Here is a 25,000-nt window from a genome sequence, read left to right as displayed (position 1 = left end):
GGATATGAAGCATTTGAACAGTCCCAGTCATTGTTAACATTGGTTTGCATTTAACAGATGAAAAGTCAAGTGAAACCCAGTCAAGTCAAGTGAGACTGCTGTGGCAAACTACATTTCAAGAAAAGGCCTGCAAGACTCCTGCTTCAAATACAAACATTTTTATTTTCAATGAACATATTGCATTAAGTATTTATGAGTCTGGAACTTTTGGATGGATGGCTTTTGGCTGCACATCACTTAAGCAACAGTGTGCCGCTCGAGGCTGGATAAACAAAGCACCTTCTCTCAAACAATAACTTAATATCCCAGAGAATCAGAATGTGGAAAGTATTGTACAAGCAGATGGATTTTTCACCTTGCATTTCCATACGGTATGTCTGTAGGGTGCATGGCTTCATTTTAAGAGAACTTTAAAAACCTCTCATGCTACATTAGTAAGTTGTACCAAGTATTTACTGAGAGCAGTCAGTTGATCTGCCACACATGCCATAGTTCCTTGTTGTCTGCTGCGTTTGTATACCCCTGATTGTTGTCCACATGCAATCAGGGGTATACAGGGGCACATCAATTGTGTTTGTATAATATACAAGTGTATGCAGGAAAATAGAGGACATTTTAAGTGTCACTAGAAATTGATTAGTGTTATGATGTGAAATTTGTATTTTTTCACAAAAGCACATTAATCACTTTAACATCCCTTTTCTTCTCTTCCTTCCTGCCTCTCACACTCTCTCTCTCTCCCTCCCATCCCTTCCTTCTCACTTATCCACTTAACTCCTCCATCTCTCTCCCTTCTCCACAAAGGCCAACATAAAAAGACACATGCACACGCACGCACACACACAAAACCCAGGGCTGGTAATGCAGGGTTAATAAGATTGGAGAGCAGCTGATGGTTGTGCACATTCAGGCCAGATTACATTTAATTCGATTGGGTTTCACTCACTGGGCTCCCTCCCTCTCCTCTCTTCTCTCTCTCCCTTTATTTCCTGCTTCTCATCATTGTCCTCCTCCTGCTTTTGTTGGACCAGAGGTGGTCCAGCCTAACAAAAAGACACAGGTTCGCACAGAGAGGGGTACAGCATGCATGCACGCACGCACACACACACACACACACACACACACACGCACACACACACAGCCTTTCTTTAAGAGTTGCTGTGAATACACATGCACACAAAACGTCCTTGGCCCCCTAGCTGTCCTCCACTTTCAAACCAAACGTGATTCATCATCTGTATTTTACAAAGTCAACTCTGCCTTGAACCAGATTGGAGGGTGGGGCACCCAGGCAGGAAAAGAACATTATAATTAATCAAATGGCTTCTCTGAGATTTTTAGAAATAGATGTAATATAAGATATTAAAAACATTGTGCATGCTAGGTTGCTATTAAATCATTTTCCAGGGCAGTTGAATAACATACATAGTTATGTTAAAGATTCTTAACCCTAGACATTGAATACATTTTATAGTAGCAGTCCCATTTGACATGGCATTAGGTGGGATTGAAGTCCTGCACTGTGTATTTATTTATATATCTCATCAAATATGTTGGCAAGACATGTACACACACAAATATACACACAACCGAGTGCTGGTAATGCAGGATTCATTTGATAGTTTGAAGGAACGAAAGACATTTTTATCAACAACACACCACCCAGTCCTAGCAACGCTGTCTGTTGGAACAAACATGTCGAAACATTGATTTATAGTCTTTTGAAACATTATCGCCACAGCTCTAGTATCATGATAGTTTATAACATCCTTACATAAAAAGAGATGTTTCCAGTTAGCCCGCGGTGTCAACAACATGGCAGTGACAAATATAAGCTAATACATCTTCTCTGTCACGCAATACACGATCATTGTGTGTTTTTGTAATGCACTTGTTTCAGTAAGTTACAAAGGAATGATCCACATATAGCCCAAGGAAGATCACAGAAGCAGTTTTGCTGTAGGTCTTCCCATTATCAAATGATGCAGAATGAGTTTGCTTTAAGAAGCAAGGCACTGCTAAATTCCACATTGTATGCTGCCTTGTTAAAGGATAGTATATTATTTCTGGCTGACGGAAAGCCGGGAAGAGGGGAAAAGAGCCAGATGGGACAAGCAAGGATGAAACGTGTGGAAGACACACACAAACACAGACACACACACACACACACACACACACACACACACACACACACAAAGGAAACAAACACATTTGAACAAACAGGCGTGTAAGATTAAGAGGAGAAAAAAAGAGAAGAAGATGACGGTACAGTTTCAATAAAGAAAGAGACGAAAAACAGTGACAGACAAGCAGAAAGCAGAGAGAGAGAGGCTCAAGTCTTCCAGTCTATGTGTATTTGTCTCCACTCATCTTTTTATATGTGTCAGTCGGCTCTGTTGTTCTCCTCTTCCCATCACTAACCTCAGCAAACCCACACACACACACACACACACACACACACACACACACACACACACACACACACACACACACACACACACACACACACACACACACACACACACACACACACACACACACACACACACACACACACACACACACACACACACACACACACACAGTATACAGGCATATCCAGGCAGATGCTCACACACACATTGGATACATCTGTAAACCAAATCACCAAGAGAACATCAGGCATCTGGCTCTCATCAGACATACAGTACATGAGAGACATAGGCAAGAAAGAAATCGAGACAGAAAGAAAGAGAGAGGATGGATAGAAAGAAAGAATGAAACAAACATACAAACAAACTGGACCAACCCAAGGGTTTAATCACGGCTTATAAATGGAAGTCACGCAAGTTCACTTTATGCATGTGGTTGTGTGTGTGTGTGTGTGTGTGTGTGCGTGCCTGTGTGTTTGTCCTCTTCCCCGTTGTCATCACACCAAGCTTTCCTCTCTCAACCCACACAGCCCCCCCCCTCCTCTTTCTCTCTATCGTTCACTCTCTGTCCTCACTCAACCCTGTAACTAATGACTCTGGAGGAGGCATTGCAGCACCTGCTGCAGAAACACACACACACACACGCACACACACACACACACACACACACACACACACACACACACACACACACACACACACACACACCTAAAAGCATATATAGAGAGAATGGAGTGTGGACAGGAGGGGGTTGGATGAGGAGGTGCCGGGGACAAGGGTGAGGTAAAAAAGGAAAGAGAGACAGAGAAGGGGAAAGAAAGGCAGGAGGTGCCAAGGACAAAGTGGAGGGGGAAGAAGAAAGGGAGAGAAGAAAGGAGGGAGGTGTGAGGTGTCACTGCCAGTGGTACCATCTCTCTAATTAGCATAGTGACCTTGGTCCTCTGTAACTGTTATTGTAAGTCACACACACACACACACACACACACACACACACACACACACACACACACACAGTGCGCATATGCACAGCAGGGAGTGTGTTTGTGTGTGTGCATGGTCAATGTAGTGCCTGATATAAATTTGGATATTTTTTACATTGCTAAATGTTTTTGTTTGTTTGTGTTTTTGCCCGGGGTGATCAGTGTTTTCTGATGACATGATTTCACATCCATTTCCCACACACAGGCCCACACAAACACACAAACAGTGTTGTTGTTGGTCCACCATGTAATTGGTTTATATACCAATGCAGGATTCATGGACGCAAGGACATGGATAGAAAAATTTTAAAAAATGTAAAAGAAAAAAGGAAATGAAAAGCACACAGCCAGATACACAGATAGAGTATACTCTCTCTCTCTCTCTCTCATCACACACCTGTGTAAGGGATTATACTGTGTTCGCTGTGGGGCTTTAAGTGTAAGGATGCATTGATGTGTTATTTGAGGATTTAACGTACGTAAGATATGTATGAAAAGAGAGCGAGAATGAGAGACAAAACAGAGCCGGCAATAGTGAGGGGGAGTACAGCTGTAGCAGTAATCATCTTTCAGGTCAACAGTAATTACCAAGACTGCAGGAAGTGACTGGGACACACACACACACACATTTCATTCTTTCTCTCTGCACATCTCCGCTCACTGTTTCTCTCTTCTTGTCTTGTTTATTTTGTAAACACACACCTATCACAGAGAAGATGTCAGTACCTGCTGCAGGGTTTAATGGATGAAGGATTCTCGCAGTGAATACAATTATACAGTATATACACAAGTAGTCTAACCTTGATTCAACCGTGCCCTGATTCATTCATGCATGTTGTCAGGGAGAAAAGTACTGTAATCTTGGTTAACTTTGAGGTTGGCAATAAAATGTTCAGACCTCTTTAACTGTGAGATAAACAAGTGCTATACACCCTCCTGTTGGTCACCCTTCTTCGTTATTTGAAAACTTCTTGCCCTGAGTTTAGCCTTTCAGGGAGAGTAGAGCGCACTACAGTTACAAGGTTAAAAGCTTAAAAGCTGCCCAAGACTTAGTGCAAGCAGAACATGATACTTAATGACTACTTTTAGTCAAGTAATGTAAGGGGCTGATTTTATATTGACTTTTAGAGTCAAACAGTATGCCCTAATCATTGGACTCTTAGATTGAATTTTCCCATCAGGCCTTTGGGTCCTCTAGTGACGCACTTGACCTTTCTTTCAGTTAAATGTTTTTCTTTTACCTGTATTTAAGGTTAGTTGATCTTGAATCATTCTTTAATCTAATTTATGATGCTACCACAGTAAATGTGAACTTTAATTAAGACATGTTTTCAACCTCACACCTTCAACACTAATTCACACCAATTTTTCCATTTTAATCTGAAGCATGTTTTAAGATGCCTTACTCACACTGACATTTCAGTCCGTTTTTTTTTTCAATAAAATGTGTTTCTCAATTTTAAATACTAGAGGAACCCTTGGGAGAGAGTGAGACAAACCCCAGGTGTTGCATTCTGCTGTGTGGATAAATGATGATGTTCACTTTTGAAAGTGTCACTGCAAATAAAGTGGGTTGTTAAAGCTAATAGGCTCCACATCCACTTTATCCACCTGATAGATATTTCACCCTGCCATATTCTTAGCGATAGGGTTTGGATTAAGCGTGTGAGAAATACACATTTTTCCCAAATTGTTTCCACCAGTTAAGAAAACCACACACTTAAAACTTAAAAGGTCCAATTAAAACCATAGATAAAACAGTTACTGCTGCTCCCCCTCTTATTACTGACTGCACACATGTACTTATTATTTTGTCAATGAAATTAAGGGTCCGAAGATAGAGGGTGTCATGTACTGGAAATGTACTGGATTGTAGAGAGTGTAAAGCCCCGTTGTGTGTGTGTGTGTGTGTGTGTGTGTGTGTGTGTGTGTGTGTGTGTGTGTGTGTGTGTGTGTGTGTGTGTGTGTGTGTGTGTGTGTGTGTGTGTATGTGTGTGCGTGTGTGTACATAAGTATATACGCCACAAATAGTTTTAGAACTGTGTTAGAAGTAAACGCACAAACAGTGTATTGAAAGCATATCCTCTCGCCAGAATCATGAATTATCATTAGTCTTAACCCTTACTTCACTCACTAACATTTCCCAAGTTTAAGTGTCATGCTTGGCCTAATTAATGTGATAGATTAGATCCCATGAGCACATTCACATATATAAACTGTGTTTGACCCAGCCTTTCAGCCACAGGCTCAGTATAGTGTTGTTCAATGCCAAATCAGCACGGCTCTATCTGCAAACCATTCCTCCAAGCCTCTCCTCGCTCAGAAATGATCAATATTCGCCTTGGTCTTAGATGTTTCATCTCTCTTTCACAAAAAGCTAATCGTCTCTCTCTTCTCTCTCCCCACAGCCACCTCGCTGCCGCCTTTGCTGGAGAAAAGCTTTCAACTATCTCGCAGATTAGAATAGACGGAGAACAAAAGTTTTTGTCCCAGCTAACCTACAAAACCTCGGAGTGCTCTGAAGGAGGATGTGGGAAATGGCTAGGCATGAAATTTCTCTCAGTCAAGTCTAATTGGTAGTGAGTGCGTTAAAACCAAGATCTGTGTCAAACTCCAATCCAGCGGCTCCTCTTACAAAACGCAAGAGGCTGGAGGAGGAAATCCAACACCGCTGATTTTGGAGAACTGCCTTTCTCATTGCACCCCGACACTGGAAAGTTAGCTCGGGACAACCGCCAGCTCTGCACATAATTAGTTCATGAAACAGTAAGAAGTCTGTGTAATTTCATTCCGAATTGACACCGTGCCCTCCGTTCTGTCCCTCTGGAAAAAGCTCAATCTCCAAGGAGTGGAGGGTTCTTCTCTCTTTAATAACAGCTAAACACATCAACACCGCTCTTCCAAAGCCCCCCCCCTACCCCTTCACCAAGCCGTTAGCAAGAAAATAAGAGATAGAAGTCTAATGAAAAGAGGTTTTAATAGAAGAGCAAGGCAAAAGGTGGCTCAGAGCCCTGCTGCTGTTTAATTCAATGGGATGCTCCTACGTGTTCTGCCTGAAGACTGGCCCCTTTTAATTGCTCTTTTCTCTCATTTGTAAAAGGAAGTACGCAGTGATACACATTTAATGATTCTGAAAGAAATAGAGGCTACGCAGTGTCTTTCTCTCGCACGCATTGAAGGATAATGTGATTTCTGTTGGTTGGGGCCCACATTTTTTGGCACAGCACTGTTGCATACGACTGCCAGCTACACACACACAATCACACAATCACACACACACACACACACTCACACACACACACACGCACATCGAGAAACTCCAAACACAAGCACAAATGATCACTAGCATTTGAGGGGAAAATACATGAGGAACACATTTAGAAACAGGTGGAAGAAAGACCGAGAAATGAAAAAATCTGGGATGAAAGGAAAGTATTCAGCGGAATCATCTGTTCCATCATTTCTCCCAGCTTTTTTCGTGGGTTTGATCAATAACCGCATCACAACCAGTCATTAATCAATAACTCTGTATGGACCCAATCAGAGCGGCACCTATCAGTCTTATGTGAATCAACAGTATCACTGACATACAGTAAATCCATCTGGCTTACCGCTGCTTTGACGATAGATATGGCACCGCTGTTGGCATTAGTATCAGTTTGACTACACATAACATATTGAGTTTATGAGAAGGATAAACCTCTTGAGATTCATAATCTCATTTTTGAGGGGGTCCTTCGCAAAAATATACAAAAAGTACAAAACACAAAGCTCTCTCAAGCCTTCCAACCCACTGAACCCCACCCATGAAATAATTTAAATAATAAAAGTAGATAAATAAATAAATATATATACAGTATGTATAATTAATTATACAATAAGTTTACAAGCATCCCAATATACGCTGCTATTTGCAGTACATGCTTGAATATACTTTAGATATACATCTCACACTGGAAAATGACTCTAAAACACACAAATAGATCAATTAAAGCTGGGGTGGAGAATTTGGGGAGAAAATGGCAGTTGGGATAGAGATTCGAATCCAAATACCTCAACCGCTCCACTTGTTTTCTTTGGTCCCTCCCCTATGGTCCCTCCCTGACACGCTCTACACCAACAAAGTCGTGCCAAAGTGAATGGAAAGTCCCAACAACCAATAAGAACAGAGAATCGGAGCCTCGCTCTGATTGGTCAAAGTGTACAGCTCATGTTAATTTTGACCAATCAGAAATCACATACCCCAGCTTTAAATAAACACATAGAATACATATACAAATAAACAAACATAAACAACCACCACTACTGTCTATATCGTCCCAACCAACACCATCAGCTTTGCAGACAGTACATTGCTCTACCTGGAGTTTAGCGTCCCAAGAACACCTCAATAAGAACCAGTAAGGCAGACCCGAGAGTGAAGGAAGAGACTGGGAGAGGCTTACCTTGGCCATCTGTGCCTGGACTCCACTGGCTTTGAGCGAGGCCACAGCCTTCTGGGCGGCTGCAGGGCTGTCAAAGTCCACAAAGCCGTAGCCTGTTCACACACACACACACACACATACACACACACGCACACACACGGAGACAACACAGAAGAAAAATATGTTGAGAAAAGGATATACAGATAAAAGATCGCTTGATGTTGTTGAAAATGAATATTCCCGAGCAAAAGCAGCCAGTGTTCATCTGGGTCAGAGATCAGAGCATGTGTTTTTTTTTTTGTTCAGCACTGCATAAATCCCTTTGAATGTGTCAAAAACAACTTAGGTCACACATCTTATGAAAGCTGCTAGTTCCCCCATTAAATGTGTTTTAACGCAGAAACAGCAGCATAATTGGTGTGAAAACAGTAACTCTGGCTGCCTTGTTTATGATCCGGAAGATCCCCTAATGTCTGCAAAGGTTTTTTGTTTGTGTACTACGGCTCTTTTTTAATGACATGCCTATGACCTGTAATGACTCCGGTGTCTTTCAGTTTGCTAATGGCATGCTCACCATTCCTTCTCTGCAGATTTACACACACACACACACACACACGTGACCCGAGTAACGCTGAAAGATTTCCTTTAGTTTTAAAAGTCAAATATTCTGGCTTCCTATTGTTGGATATTTTTAATAATATCCCACGTCAGCTCATTTTGTCCCTGCACTGCACTAAATCTGTCAGCACATATGGGGTTCTATAGTAACGGTCAATACTGTATGCCTCTGCACCAGTGACATCAAGAAAAATTATCTACGTTTAATGCAGCGATAAAAGTGATTCACGGTCTTTTTTAAAGAAATAAAGACGCAAAGAGAACGGCCATCTGTCGATTTTATTACGATGAGGTCTGCGTCATTTTGTGCGTCTCCATGTGTGTGTGTGTGTGTGTGTGTGTGTGTGTGCGTGTGTGTGTGTGTGTGCACAATATACGCATCAAATGGTTGACGCTTTGGGGATCTGGGTCAGAGCCATACAGGAAGCACTAAAGGACAAAAGGTCTGAACACACGTATCAATTTCTACTCTCAGAGCTACACCCTCTTTTACTGGGTCACATGGGTGGGACTGGAAAGATACGCCCGATAGACAGAAAGAGGCACGGCTTGCAACTGTATGTGTAACAAAACTGAGAGTACAAGAATAGATTTGACAGTGGGTTTATTTGAGAGGCTGGTAAAAGGCAGATATTGACACACATGCACTAAGCCAGATAGACTGATGTTTGAAAAGCAAAGCAGCTTTGAAATTCCAGCTGTTGTTTTAAGTGGGCTGCGTGTGAACACAATTAAATGATCAACATTTCATTTCAAAAGCCTCACTCATTATAGTCCGAAATGTAAACAAGTTAAAGAGTGAGTGAATACACTTACACTTTTTACAATCTCTCTCTCGCTCTCTCTCTCTCTCGCTCTCTCTCTCTCTCTCTCTCTCTCTCTCTCTCTCACACACACACACACACACACACACATACAGAAACTCTTGATTCCACACATCTGTTCTTGTCTCTCTACCTTTTTCTGGACTTGGAGCAACGCTCTGTTTTGCTGATAAGCAGATTTTTTTTTATTGTTCAAAGGCAGCAAGCTGCTTTCACAGCGAGATATGTACTACACACATACACACACAAATATTTATACTGCTGCTAATCAGAAACCCATAATTTAGCCAGAATATAGGATAACAATATACACACATAAACACACACACACACACACACATTGACAAGTGTGACAAACACAGATCCAGCTGAGCATGGATACACTCATAACGTTTGAAGAGAAAACAGATTCATAAATATATGCAAACATGCATACACATACATTTACTATGTAAAACATTTGAACTAAATGAGACGGCACAAATATATGGTTGAATACTTAATTTACAGTATACATAATTTAACATTATATAAACATACATCATTTCAATTAGTTATCTTATGAAGGTAGATAGATAGATAGATAGATAGATAGATAGATAGATAGATAGATAGATAGATAGATAGATAGATAGATAGATAGATAGATAGATAGATAGATAGATAGATAGATAGATAGATAGATAGATAGATAGATAGATAGATAGATAGATAGATAGATAGATAGGTGGGTGCATGTTTATTGAAATCGAGTGACCATATTGACCAAAGCATTGCTTTAAAAGGGGAACTCCAGTGTTTTCACACTAACTCCTTTTTTAGGTCTTGAGGAGCACCCCTGCGTATGGGTATACAAAAAGCTATATGAATCATTTTGTCGCGCAAGATAAAGGTCATCAAAATCTGAAAAAATATCTCAAACCAGTGGGAACTGACTGTGGACATGGGGTATTTGAATTGCATTGGTGCTGCCCCTTGAATTGGGAAGGTCTATTGCTCATGGCCAGACCCTATCTCGTTCTAGGTGTGGGTCTGGATTTCCACGCTATAATACACCCAAATATACGGAGAAAAAACGTTGGTGTTTGAGTTGTGGGAAAAGTAGGCACCAAGTTTGGATAAGGACAATCGATGAGTGGAAAAAAAAGACAACTGCTGGTTCTGCTGCATTGATTTTAAGGCCTCATTTTGTGTCCGTCCATCAATAATCCGACAGTGCAGTCCTAAATAGGCAGATAACTCTTTTAAATAGCTACTTAAAATATATGAGCTGTGTGGGTTTTCTCTGTACCTGCCATATAAGTTACTATAGTAACAAACCTTTATAAGAGCTTATAATATTATCATTGCTGTTCAGTACAGTTTTTGTTCATTATTGAGATCCATCAGCCTCTACACTAAACAAATCACATTTACGAGAGCATAAAGCTCCTAGACAGCATTGTGACACCTTGTAATTGGCTCATTTCGATTAGTTCATTTAAGTACTTTATGTAACCACTTCCTACTTCGTATTAATTAAGTATGAAATTCATTATATATTATTATATTTCCCTATTATGAGAGCAGCAGGGAGTCCCATGATACAACAGGTGAAAAATGTAATTCCACTCGCCATCAGTGACCTGGGGCCTTAATAACTAAGTACAGACTAATGAATAACTAAGTACAGACAGACTCGGATCACTAGAGCTGTTGTAAACAGGGACTGTGAGGTTCCTTATAGAAAAACTGCCTTCAGCCATAATAATAACCTTTAATAGCCACTAGCTATTAAAGGTAGTGCATTAGTGTACCCCCAACTATAAGGGAACGTCCCACTTTGGCCAGCTTTAAGAGCCAAGTAAAGGTGTGGCTAAGAACTAACCAAAGGTGCAACCACCTCTAAATATATGCTGTACCTTATTAGTTGTGTATTAATTGTGAATTTGTTTAACCTACTGATCCTACTAATGAATTGTCCTGTTTTTCTTTTCTTTCTTTTTGTTTCTCCATATTTGTATATAGCAAATGTTTCTATTGTATATCTTTTTCAATTTTATTGTAACATCAACCTGCCTAATGGACTATAGATGGAAATTAGCCCCCGGGCTACAATCTGACATTTGTACGTGTACTGCTGTACCTGTTCATTAATGTGCATTGTCCTGAAATAAATAAATACATAAATATATAATGTTCAATCATTTGCATCCAACCAGCATCCTATTTAATTTGTCTCTGTGGAAACTTAACATTTTGGAACAAATTAATAGTCTACTTATGTTGGACGAAAACGTTGAGGAACTGTAAAAACTGTGTTTTAACATTTGATCATTTTAATTCCTGTATAATTGTTTAATATTTCACAGTGCAGTAGTATAGAATTGTTCTCATATAATGGCAGTATATAAGCATTGGGATTAGTTTGTTTGTATTTTAGCATATTTGCACTGCTTTCATGCTGTCATTTTGTTAAAGGGGAACACATTCAGGGAAATATTGATAATCACTGGTGGTGACGTATGGTGCTAAAAAGAGATTCTGTAGATAGAAAACAAAGCACGTAAGTATAATCTGATGATTGTGCCAGTCTACGGCCATCAAACTAGACTTTAATCCGCGGTATAAACCACAGCACTTCTTGTGGAGCTGCTCTGTTTACAGTGATTTACCGATCAACTTTTTACCTCATTTCAAATGTGTCCTGAAAATGACAGTACCAGGACATTGAGTTCATTTCTCAGTAGCCTTGTTCACAATCTCTCAATAAAATATTGGGTTGTGGTAGTTGAAGGCATATTATTTGGCTTCGCCCTGCACATGTATCCAGTCCTCACATTGAAAGAGTGTGGTCTTGAGCAATAATACACATCACTCCCATTCGCTAGTAGAGCCATGAATTATGGAGTTTCGGTGTGATTGAAAATCAGCCTTGGAGTTTTTTCTGCTAGAAATTACTTTGAATGTATTCATCACTCAAGGAGAGATTTGTGTTTATCTGACCATGTATGTTTCCCTGTCCCTGCACACATGAGAAAACACCCCAAAAGAGATGCTAGAGATTCATCATTGTCCTGCTCAAGGACACTTCAGCTGGATGGAAGTGTGTTGGGTCTGTGAGCACATACCTGTCTACCAAGCTGCTGGACACATTCCCAAATCACTCCGCCACGCTTCAGCCCAACATGTCATTTGTAAATTGTCATATCACATCTATAAATTAAACCCTATACCCTCTCTAGTTCGGTGACAATTCTCATCTCATGTGGATGTAAGTGATAGCCTGTCTGGACAGGATGATAAGGATATTTCCAGTGAACAGAAGAGTGACAAATATCTATATGCATTATACAACCCTTCTCATTTGTGCCCTGCCCCCCCGCCCCCCATCTGTGGCCTTATGATGACACCGAGATGAAAATTCATCTTGCTCAGTCAGGCCTGACAAACATTCCACTGGTGAAGGAAAAAAAAAGAAAACATTTATTAAGAAGCACACAACAAAAGACACACACACACACATCACCAGCTCCCATCTAATCTTCTGAGCTCCCAGAGTTCCTGGCCTTGGGCCATTAGAATGGGCCAACTGTGTAAAGGAGGAAAAGAGATGTAGAAAAAGGGTATAGGGGAGACGGAGAGATTGGCAGGGATAGAGAGGGGGAGAGGGAGGGAGAGAGCAATGGGAGAGTGAGGGAGGTGGATAAAAGGCAGGAGACATGGAGACAGTGGCGGGAGGGGGGGAGCTTGTCTTTGGGAAATGGAAATCCTTTACAATCTAAAGTGGTTTCCTCTCCCTTCCTTCCTCCATCCTGTGCTGTGTGTGCCCTCTCCCTCCCCCAGAGCTCCCACGCTGCTAACCACAAACCTGTCAGTGTACTTAACATTGAGCCCCGCTACAAAGCTGAGGACTTTACAAAGAAAAATCTATATATTATTTCAGAGAACAAAGCTATAGTCTTTCTTTCGGCTTTACTTACAGTGTTCTACTAGGGCTGTCATATTCAACTATTTATCTATGGACAATATATGAATGTATTTACACAATATCCAAAGAGGAACATCTGTTTTTTTTTCACCTAAAAAGACCTGAAGCAGCAGCACAAGACAATGTGAATCTTTTTTTGTGTTTATTGGACTGGCCTTGTGAGTATTTTAAAGTACTTAGAAATCATCAGATTTCAGAAGAGCACAAACTCCCTTAGATACATGAAGTAAAACCCTCACAGAACATTGGGAACACAAGGCTGTCACATGACAAAAGCTGCACGCAACCTGATTGAACACTGTCCCTGAAGACCGCAGAGGAAGAAGACGTTATGCATTCACGTGTTATTTGTCTCGATCTCTCAAGCTGTCTACCTCTCTCTCTCTCGCTTCCTTCTCTGCAAAAATCTACCTGAAAAGAAGAGGCTGTCTGCTAAATCATCAGTTTCAAAGGGTCTCCTTCCCTTTCTGTCAGCCCCCAGGTTATTTTTACCCCCTCCCTCCACCTCTCCGTTCATCCTCCCATCCATCCCGCCCTTTCCAAGAGAACTCTCTGTGCCAATTTGTACTCTCTTAGTCACGCTAAGCACTTATCTTGTCCCCACTGAATGCCTCTGCAATCAAACCAACACTTATCCGCTTGTAAGGCATTCTAATGGCCAGCTGATAATGAAAATCTTTCATTGTGAGTTAACAACTGGCCCAGAGACGTATGAAGTCGCCATCACAAGCAGTGAAATTGCTGATGAGGGCCACAGCCTGTAAAAAAAAAACGCCTATGCTGCAACAGCTGCAGCTGCTGCATTCTGGGTATTCTGTGTATTAAATAACAAGCATTAATGTTAAAGCATGATGTATCAGCTTGCATTTTGAAATAGTCTCTCATAATGTTTGGTATTCATAAAGCCCAGATCCAGTGCCAAGAATAGCCCTAATATCTCACTTGCACGCACACATTTTTTTTGGTCACTCACAAACGCACAGGCTGAATGCTTTTCAGCAAAAAATAGGCAAACAACAATTAAACATGATTAACAGCTCATTCCTTCAGCTGCACATCATTACAGGTGATGTTCCAGTTAAGCACCTTTGCTCTTTCATTAATTCTCAGTACACCCATGTTCGCCCACGCATTGTGACTGAATGTGATTAAACCAGGTTGTCTACTTAATACTTGAGTGTGGGATAATTTACTGATACAGCAACAAGCAATCGACTGACTTGATGATTATTACCATAACCATGCTTCAGTCATGCCTTTTTGCTTTCACTATTTGCATTTTTTATGAGTTTTTATTCACTGAACCTTTTATCTGATTATGGAGAGAAATTCAAGAAACATGAACAGCAGATGCACTTGCAGCGTTAAATAATTTGGGTTTCTGCATACATGTAGGTGTTCATACATTTTCAACTGTACATACTGTACATGTTGCACACCAAACTGTGGTGGTAGGAAATTCTTTGGAGACGATGAAGCTCCTGAGAAGTTACAATATGACACCAGGTCACTGGGAACGGACAATATGCGAGGTCACAGTAACCTTTGACGTCATAAATCTAATCATTTCACCCTCTGGTCCAAGTTTAAGTTTGTGCTAAATTTGACAAAAATCCCTCCAAGCTTTCTTAAAATACTGTGCTCCCAAAAGTTGCCGTCTAGGGATCTTGACCGTTGAAATCCAAAATCTAATCAGATCATCTTTGAGTCAGAGTGGATATTTGTGCAAGTTTGAAAAAATTCCCCCAAGCGTTCATGTGATATCGTGTTCACAAAAATGGCCCGGACGGACAGACAGATAACCAGAGAACATAACGCCGCTGGCCCTTGGCTATCACTGGCGCAGAGTTATAAAAGGGCTCAGTAATTGCCTCATACAACTTTGCACTGCTTTAAGCAAACCTTACCAAAACAGGACTAAATTGTGTTTTTTTATATAGTTGTTGGACAACAAAGGAGCTCTATGACACAGAGGAAAATTATATATCAGGCTTTGGCTACACAGGCAGTATTTGATAGTTGGATCAATTGGTGGTCTTTCTGGGATTGGTTAACAAAGGAAAAACATTGAATATCATCAGTTTAAAGCAGATTGATGTTGGTTTTGGCTCGATGTGTTACCCTTAGATGCAAATTTCCTTTCTATATGTAATGTGATCTTAAAAAAAACAGGAAGCTATTATTGGCAAACACAACAACCAAAAAATGGAGCACTAGACTGAGACTGTGCTGTATTTTGAACTGCACTGAAATAATGTAATGTGTTAAGAAAATGGAAGAATAACTGATGATTATCACTGGGTTTCTAGAATCTTCTGGCTTCACTTCAGCTATGTAAAGCTGTAATGATGTAAGGGCAAGCATTTTAATATGCTTCCAAAGCTCAAAGCCAAATTTGATTGTGTCATGCCAAAGAAGGGACTGGAATGATGAAGTTTGTAAGATTTACATAACTGCCCAATTAGAAATATCCAAGATAAAAGGTTAAGTACACATGTTTTGCACAGGGATTCGATTACGTTTGGTGTTTTCAAACTTTGCATTAACATCTCTGTCATCAGTATTAATAACTCTGTTTTTTCTTCACTCACACTTTTGAAGTCGATATGCTGATTGCGGGGCATTTGTGCAGTTGTCCTAAACCATGCCAGTATACCTTTGAGTACAGCCTTGGCAGATGAGCGGCAATCATGCTGAACACATGCTCTTGTGTGCCTCTTCAAAGGCAGACGGCTACAATCACATTGATTGGTGCTTTGTTCAGACCACTCCAACAATCAAGCAGACCCTCATCAGAAGACACTTGAGTGGGCCTCATCCACCACAGAGACAATTTGAAACACATTGTGGCTATTGTTTGGTGTTCTGTGTTTTGATTTGGCCAATAACAGCAATGCCAACATCTTGCTTTCAAAAGCTGCTTAACTCTGAGCATCATTATGGTGCAATCCTGAAATCATCTTCATAGAGAACAAGAACATAAGTACTCTAGCACTGCAGCTTTAAGACAGATTCAAAGAGGATATGCTCATTATGGTTCGTACTGTTTTGTTGTATACCACGCAAAAGCACAGACACAGCACACTGGGTGGTTTACCCAACTTTAGGGAGTCCTACTACTACTATAATTGGAGGCGTGAGTGTTATTGTGTGTGAGTTTATGTGTGCCTTTTTGCATCGCACAACAACCCAACCTCCAAACTTTGCCAAAACACTTTCCAGGGGGTCGGGAGAGATTCAACAAAGAAAACAAGAAAAAGAGCAACAACCACTAAAAAAGTAGGCCTACATGAATGAGAAGAAAAGCAATAACAAAGAACAGCGATTGTGGATCGAATACAGAATACAGAATTCAATTCCTAAAATGCCCCAACAGAAGCTGCCATCACTCTGGCTATCAACACATCAGGAAAACTGATTGAAATTAGCCTGAGCTAGCAATAAACTACATGAGCCAGGTTAACATTCTGAAGCAGAAATGTAATGTTGGTTTGCATGTCAAATTAAGACATTAACTGTTGGTCTGTATTTTAGTCTGATAGTCCAAAGGAAAACAAGATGGAGATTTATTCCACTCTGTGGATTGTGATGTGTGTGTAGAAGCGACAGGAGTGTGGAGCAACAAGCCATCACATATAGTAGACTAATTAGGCCTATATACTGTGAATTGAATTGGCTTGCCCAATGTGTGCTTCTTCAATGTTTTGTCAATTCAGAATCAGTCACGTCTTTGTTCTAGTTTATTTTAATTTGAGGATGCACTTTCTGTAGACAGACATTTCAGCTTTTCAATATAAAAAGCTTTAGGCATTGATTCATTGGGGATGCATAAATGTACCAAAACCACTGCCTATATAGTGTAATAATTAGTCTGCAAAGTTATTCCAAGTTTCTTCAATTCTCAATCTATCTTTTTACCAGACTCAAAACAATAATGGATTACTTTGAAAAGATACACAGTGGATAAAGCCAATCACTCACCTTTGCATTGATTGGTGTTCTTGTCCAGAATGGCCTTTGTTGACACAATCTTCCCATACCTGTGAAAACAAAGATTGAACAGTGTGATTAGCCGCTGAATCAAATGAGCTTTTTTTAATCCATAGACTCTATGGGGTCAATGTTGGTCTGTCGGTCCGTCATTATGTCAATTCCCCACTTATGTCTGGAATAAAATATGTATACAACTCATGGATGTATAGCCAAGAAATAGACAGATGTTAATGGTTCCCAAAAATGTGAGGTTCATTTTTGAGGACTTGAGAGTCTGGACAACTAGTGCATGTACTGCCGTGTATGTGTACAGCCATTGAAGTTCCCCTCAGGATGAAATGCAATTAATATAAAGTACTGGAGAACTCTGAGCCAGAAGTCAAAACAGGGGGCTATCTCTAGCCCCAGTTTGCTTTTGTCTTTGATAAGTAAAAATGTTAGCACAATAACAAGCTAAGCTGAAATCTTGAATATGTAATGGTACACACACATATTTTCTGCTAAACATCAGCAGGTTAGGATTGTCATAGTGAGCATGTTGCTATAGCCTTAGCGTTAGCTCAATGCATCCCTTTGTAAAGAAGAACAAAGTTACTCAAGACTATTTGCATTCGTTTAAATTCAAAAGGGATACAATTAGATAATTACAATGGCACCATAAACCACAGTTTCACAGAAAGTCCGCAAGAGACTCCCATCTTTTTCACAGTTACAATACATATCTGTGCCTCTATCTATCTCTACATTCTGTCCTTATCTGTTTCAAATCCCAGCCCGCAGGCCTCAGAACAAAGACAGTACTGTCCCATAAATGATGATAATAACCAGACATCTGTATGGCACACAATCCCGCTCGGAGGGCCCATAAGAGAGACACATAGCTCCATATAGCTCTTTTCTTCTCTCTCTAGTCTCTCTGCCAGCTTTCCCCCTGTCTGTTTCGCTACCTTACTCCCGTTTTTATATTTGACACCTCTGCCTCCCACCCTTATTTTGCTCCTCCATTCCACTTCTATCCCAGAGCTCTCTCTGTTCTTCACCAGAGAAGTTAATAATGTTTCTTATCAGCCCCAGTCTTTCAATCTTGCTGGGGGAAAAAAAGTGAAGAAAAGAGAGAGAGAGAAACAGACGGAAAGCTGAGAAACGTGCTGTGAAGGTATGGAGAGAGATGAGAGAGAGAGAGAGATGAGAGAGAGAGATGAGAGAGAGAGAGAGAGAGAGAGAGAGGAAATCAGGCAGAGAGAGAGGGAGAGGTTGGATCTCTGTGATCAACCCAGACCATTGCCTGGCTCTCTGGATGAGACTTTTTAATTAACGTTTTTAACAGCGCTGCCCGCACAATGAGTGACTGGCTGAGTGACCGTCAAACAGATTGACAGACTGACAGACTGACGGACATGGCTATAGCTAGGTGAGGGATGGGAGTGTATCCCCTCTCTTTTTACTAAGGAAAATCAAGAGACAACTCGGGAGGGGGAGACGGAAAACGATAGAGAAAGCAGAGGGGGAGATACACAGTGTGGGAGGGAGAACAGTCAGTCAAAAGATAAAAGGAGACACGGCGAAAAGGCGAGGAGGAAGTGAGGTAGTCGGGGAAGGATAGAGAGATAGTAAGAGGTGTTTAATAAAGAAGAGATCATTTAGTTGTCACCGTCGGGAGAGAGAGAGAGAGAGAGATAGAGAGAGAGTCTCTTGTCAGCCGACTGCTTCTGTCAGTGAGCGAGAAAGAGAAGAGAGAGACTAGCTCGCCTGTCAGCCTCACATCAAACTCTATTGGGACAGGGGGACTTTAGAAAAATAAAGACAGAAGAAAAAAGGCTCTAAAAGGGCTGCTATCACACATAACGTGACAGCTGAGCAGCTTATGATCTTGAGAACTGGTGGAGAGGAAATGATTTAACGCCTTTTGCACAGTGCTCAATTTTAAATGAATTAGACATTTTACAGCAATTTACTGTAATATATTTTTAGGGGCAATTGTAAAAAAAATAAAAAATAAATAAATATCCAGTCATTGTTACAGGCTAAAATCAAATCTAGTGCTGGTCCAGGGGTATTTTTCTTACAAAGTCATGGCTGGCGGCATACAAAGTCTTTTGCCTGCTGTTTGGGGGAACGATCCAACTTTGCAGATGTAAAAAAAAAAAAACACATTGCAAAAACAAGGCAGGACTGATAGCCCACATACATACGCAAAAGACAAACACGCAATGCAGACAAACACGCAATGCAGACACACACGCGATGCTACATCAAAGATCAAAAACCGCCATAGCGGTAATCACACACATTACACCATTGTTGACTTCAGCCTTTGTGTGATTAGAACTTGGTGTGTGTGAGTGTGTGTGTGTGTGTGTGTGTGTGTGTGTGTGTGTGTGTGTATGTGTGTGTGTGTGTGTATGTCAGTGTACAGAGTACAGTGCATGTGTGAGTGAAGTGAATGTGCCAAGATTTGAGTTCACAAATACTTCTGTAGGTGTGATTTGTTGCAATTGTGGAGTGAGTATGGCTGCACATCTAGCTTGTGTGTGTGTGTGTGTGTGTGTGTGTGTGTGTGTGTGTGTGTGTGTGTGAGAAAGTGAGAAAGAGAGTGAGAGACAAAGGGAAAGACAAAAAGGTACCTGCCTCTACACATTGTGAATCTTGAAAAAAACAAGTTCACTGTTGCCTGTTTTCACAAAGTGGAAGAAACAAATACAGATTGTGTTTAATACGTGGCTGTGTCGATGTGTGGGTGTGTGTTGTATTCAGATCGATGTGTGTGACCTATAAGTGTAAATCCACCTGTTCCTACTCTAGTTACACAGTTTAGCTGGACTGAAAAGACGCAGAGGAGAGTAGAGGAGAGAACAACACTGACTGCGCCATCCAAGATGGTGTCTCACTCTGGACTACATTCAGTGCTAAAATTCCAGACAGCTACACTAACACTCTATTTGTGGTGAAGAAATGGAAGAAAGTATTGATAACAGATCAGATGATGAAGTAAGTAAGGTTTAGTAGAGCGTGGAGTAAGAGCATAAGAAAGTTCAGGATGTCCTGTTCTATCCCAATCCTTTTCATTGCTTCCAGCAGACTGGAGCTAGTTGAAATAACAGCGGCCTGCACTTGACCCAACAGCAGTTACACATGAGACACTCGTAAAAAAAAAACGATTCAAAGGACTACAAAGAACCAGATGGCGAGGGCTTAGCACTTCCTTATTCCATACTTTCCGTTTTACCAAAGAAGCAGTAAGAGAGAGGGTTCAGAAAGAGATCTGTGTATATAGGCTCTCTTACTATCAGATGTATCGGATGTCCATTATGGCAGTGGAAGTGTGAAGCAGCATGTTGAGCGATTTTCCACAAGCTTCACAAATTGATTTTAACCACAGCTAGATCTTCCGTAAAACAGATGTAGCTCTTCCTTGAAATGCTGAATATATATTTTAGGGATGCACGTTGGGTGTTTTGTGTCAATGCATATAAAGGATGACATGGTACTGTAGTTTTCTGTTCAGTTGATTCCCATTTCATGTCTTCATGTCTTTCTCCAGTTCCATATCAATTGTCAGTGTCATCCAGATGACCCCACTTTGACTCCCAATCCTGAGACAGGAAATCCATGTGTCTACAACAACATTCAACAGAATACGTGAAACTAAATAATTATAACTACTAGAATAAGAAGAATGTATACATGCACTTTCCATGTTTTCACCCTTTGGAATAAACCAATTTAAATTAATATTTTCTGTCTTTTTAGTTTACTCTCAACCCTACAGAAGTATCTACATTTGGTTCTCACAAGGAGAAGCTGGCTAACTTTACAATCTATCTTCTTTGGCTTCGTAGAAATGCTACAAAGCCCCATATAACACAGCAGTATGCAAGATAAGAGGGTTTTTCCTACAGCAAAGGCCTGGGGGGGGGAGGGTTTGACTGACAGACTGACTTTGACAATCCTATGTGTCTTCTTGGACATGGACACTTCAGAATCCTTGAAATCACAACCTACCTTTCCTTTTACCATGAAGAACTATACACAACGTCAATAACAATAAGACCACTGAAGATTTAAGGTGGAATGTCAAATTTTGGCAGGCTTGACGAAATGCTTGTGCACCCCGACTGTGTGTGCCTATGTGTATGAAGTGTTAATGACAGTCCTCAGAGGGCCCTTGCGGCATTAGATCTGTGTTTTTTTTATTTTCCTTGTGAAACGCCATCAGCCTATATGGATGCTCACCGTTTGATGTCTACTGAACCCCAGCTGCCACACACCCAGATACACATTCCTCTCCAAGATGTGTCTGAGTGTATATATACATGAGTAAGTCGTGTGTGTGTTCCGTCTGAGGTTGTGTGTGTGTGTGTGTGTGTGTGTGTGTGTGTGTGTGTGTGTGTGTGTGTGACTGTGTGTGTGTGTGTGTGTGTGTGTGTGTGTGTGTGTGTGTGTGTGTGTGTGTGTGTGTGTGTGTGTGTGTGTGTGTGTGTGTGTGTGCGTGCGTGTGTGCATGAAATTCAGACTTCAGGTCTCTGTGTGTGGTATCTCCTAATTGGGGATCCAATACAGCTGTCTTGTCCCTTGCATTTTCCCTCATTTCCACCCTCTCTGCCAGTTAGACACAGACAGACACGGAGGGAGGACTCAGAAGCCCCTCAAAATCATTTCCCATATGTATTTTAGAATGTCGAGGAGCTATAAAGATATGATGTTTTGAAGTGCTACCAAGATGAAAAGTGCTGTGAATTTAGAAGATGGCTCGATTTCACTGAAACATTGTGTTTATCTGCCAAAAGGGCCCACCATAAAGCTTCAATCAGTAGCTATAAGGCACTCTAGTTGTGCAGCCATGGGTTGGTGTTATATCATGTTAGTTAAAGCCTTACTTACTTTTAGCAGTAGTATAATAATGTGGAAATATAACAGTCTGTGGTCATCACAAGGTAAAAGGCTGACTATTAACAAAAGAAAATTGTTTGATCTTCAAAGAAAGCATTAATTGTAATTTTCTCAAAAAAAATTTGTTTTCTTTACAACTGATTTTAGGAGAGTGAGAACCTTTGCCATAAAGATTCATGTCAGACCAAATAGCAGGGCATACTCAATTTCAAATACAATGGTGGGTCAATTGATTTTAGGTGAATTTAATCTCCACTACATCACCATTACTCTTCAGATAGCTCAATACCTCCTCCATTTAGGATCATAAATATGGGATATTTTTCGGTAAAATTACAATGAAATTGAGTTTGATAACACCACATTGTTGCCAAAGAACACTGGATTAAACTATAAAAGAACAATTGAGGTCTGACCATGTCGGGAGGCAGATGTGCCCTACACACTTAAACAAGTAATTTCACTTAGTTTGGCTTATTTGACCTCTTTTCGGGACTGTATTGGAATGCTCAGACTGTGTGTGTGAATTGCATTTGCCTTGGGCTCCGATACGTTTTCAACATTGTTATCGGTTCATGCAGTTTGGTAACCTACAACATGAACTTGAACGTGACTTGATCCACAGCAGCTGCTAAATATAGAGTAGACATTGAAGTGGGATATTTTGACATCAACTGCCTCAAATGTCAAGGAATAAACAGTTAAACCGCTAGATTCCCAACAATATTATAAATCTGACAAAGTTAGATTAATAGGACCCATTGTTGCAACGAAGCACAGTGCTACAATGTAATACTACACCGTTTACAGTAATTGTAAATACAGTAAGGGCCAAATTCACAAACAAATTGTGTTGCTTTTTCCAGCCGCAAACCTGTGCAAATGAGAGAAAAAAGAAGCGTCTGTCAAGCAGCGTTCTGAGTGCGCCTGTTCCATTTGCATGTACGTAAAAGAGGGTAAACTGAAAAATTCTCAAAAATTGCCCTCTCTCTTTCTTTCTCTCTCTGTCTCTCTCTGTCTCTCTCTGTCTCTCTTTCAAAGCTGGCAAAGTTTGATATTGAGTTTATATATGGGGGAAATCTACCGGCAGGGGGAAGTGGATAGGTGCTTACAGTATATAGGATTCCCCCGAAAAACTAAAAAAAAAAAGTTCTGATGGAGCTGAGATGTATTCAATAAGGGCTGCTTTATTACAAACTATAGTTTGCAGTACGAACCTGTGAACTGTGTGTACCAGCCGACCTGTGTGGATGTGAAGCAGATTATAGAACATTCATCAACATCAAATCCTGGCCGATGGTCTTAATGAAGCATCCTTGGCACAGTGTGTAAAACCGCACATGGGCGCCTGAAACGGTGCCACCTAGGAAGAGATCCGCTTACTCAATTCAACCATAAATATTATATCAAATAGATGTAGCATCAGGGCTGTTCTCAATTATTCCATCTGCATCTAATCGTCCTGGCATATGCGCATCGCCTTCTTGTCAGATTTTGATTCCACCTCATTTCCTCTTATCGAAAATGGGCATTGATATGACGTCGGGGGGAGGGAGATGCGCCCATCTAGCTGACGTATACCTCCAATGCGAAGTGAGGGCCGGCGGCTAGCTTTCACTCAAGAGGCCACGCCCCTAATTATTCATACATTTTAACCTCCAATAGAATAAAAACTAACCTGGTACAAACAAATTTGATAGGTCATATCTCCATGACAGTGTTGTCATGGAGATATGACCTAAACATACAGACTAGAATGTTTTTTTTTGTACTAGGCTTAAATAATGCTTAATAATGTGGTGAAAACGGCCTATTTAACATGGGAGTCAATGAAAAATGGCTCTGTTTTGAAACCTGCCACTCGGTGAATTGCATTTTTTGTCACTTGCGCATTGGATGCAGGTAGAATTAGCTGTGGTTGGAGCTTTAGTTCAACACAAAAGGACGGAAAATTGCGCTCAGCTGTCAAACTTTGTAGGTGTGTTAGCAAATCATGGAGCTATTAACGTGCACAACCATCTTTTTGGAACTGGCCCTAAGTGTTTGCTAAGTTAGCTATTTGCCCACTAACTTTGCAATGGGGAGGTGGTAAAATAATTACAAAGATGGAATCTATCTAAGATAATACATTTCAGGACAGAATGTTATTTCAAGGGTTTTCGGTTTCAAGTGCATTCAAGTGAAGCTTTTAAAATGGCAGGATTCTGTTTTTTCTTTAACACAAATGTTGATGAGCTGTGATATTCTTCTTCAGTGATTTCCCCTTCCAGTGGCCTTTTACAACCCTTTCATCATGAAGTAGATACTAGAAGATGGATCAGACAGCCAGACAGCCAGATAGATAGATAGATAGATAGATAGATAGATAGATAGATAGATAGATAGATAGATAGATAGATAGATAGATAGATAGATAGATAGATAGATAGATAGATAGATAGATAGATAGATAGATAGATAGATAGATAGATAGATAGATAGATAGATAGATAGATAGATAGATAGATAGATAGATAGATAGATAGATAGATAGATAGACAGATAGACAGACAGACAGACAGACAGACAGACAGACAGACAGACAGACAGACAGACAGACAGACAGACAGACAGACAGACAGACAGACAGACAGACAGACAGACAGACAGACAGACGGACAGACAGACAGACAGACGGACAGACAGATAGTCAGTGGTAAGCGCGAGAGACAGAAAGACAGACGGACAGAAAGACAACAAGTGTTAGTGGAAGCGGGGGAGCAAGAGAGAAATTGCCCTTGCGCTCCACTTTAGATTCGGCTCACGTTCTGCTCTGTCCCCAGACGTTAAAAGTGTGTCCATAGTTTGGGCGACCGGGGGAGTGATTGGAAATGTCAGCTGACAACAGCAC

The 25,000-nt window shown here is 40.7% G+C and overlaps 1 protein-coding gene across 1 annotated transcript in view; it reads right to left on the bottom strand.

Annotated features, from left to right (window-relative positions):
- LOC307259907 (RNA-binding motif, single-stranded-interacting protein 3-like) overlaps nucleotides 1-25,000 on the bottom strand; it is a 115,880-nt gene that overhangs the window by 55,509 nt on the left and 35,371 nt on the right. The window contains exons 3-4 of the mRNA XM_080039977.1: nucleotides 17,209-17,267; nucleotides 7,837-7,928 (exon numbers count right to left, since the gene is read on the bottom strand). Coding sequence (XP_079896103.1) covers nucleotides 7,837-7,928; nucleotides 17,209-17,267 — 151 coding nt within the window. The remainder of the gene's footprint in view (nucleotides 1-7,836; nucleotides 7,929-17,208; nucleotides 17,268-25,000) is intronic.

This window comes from Ammodytes marinus, assembly GCF_949987685.1.
Source record: "Ammodytes marinus genome assembly, chromosome: 13".
Taxonomy (NCBI): Eukaryota; Metazoa; Chordata; class Actinopteri; order Uranoscopiformes; family Ammodytidae; genus Ammodytes; species Ammodytes marinus.
This window is presented reverse-complemented; position numbering and strand designations above follow the sequence as displayed.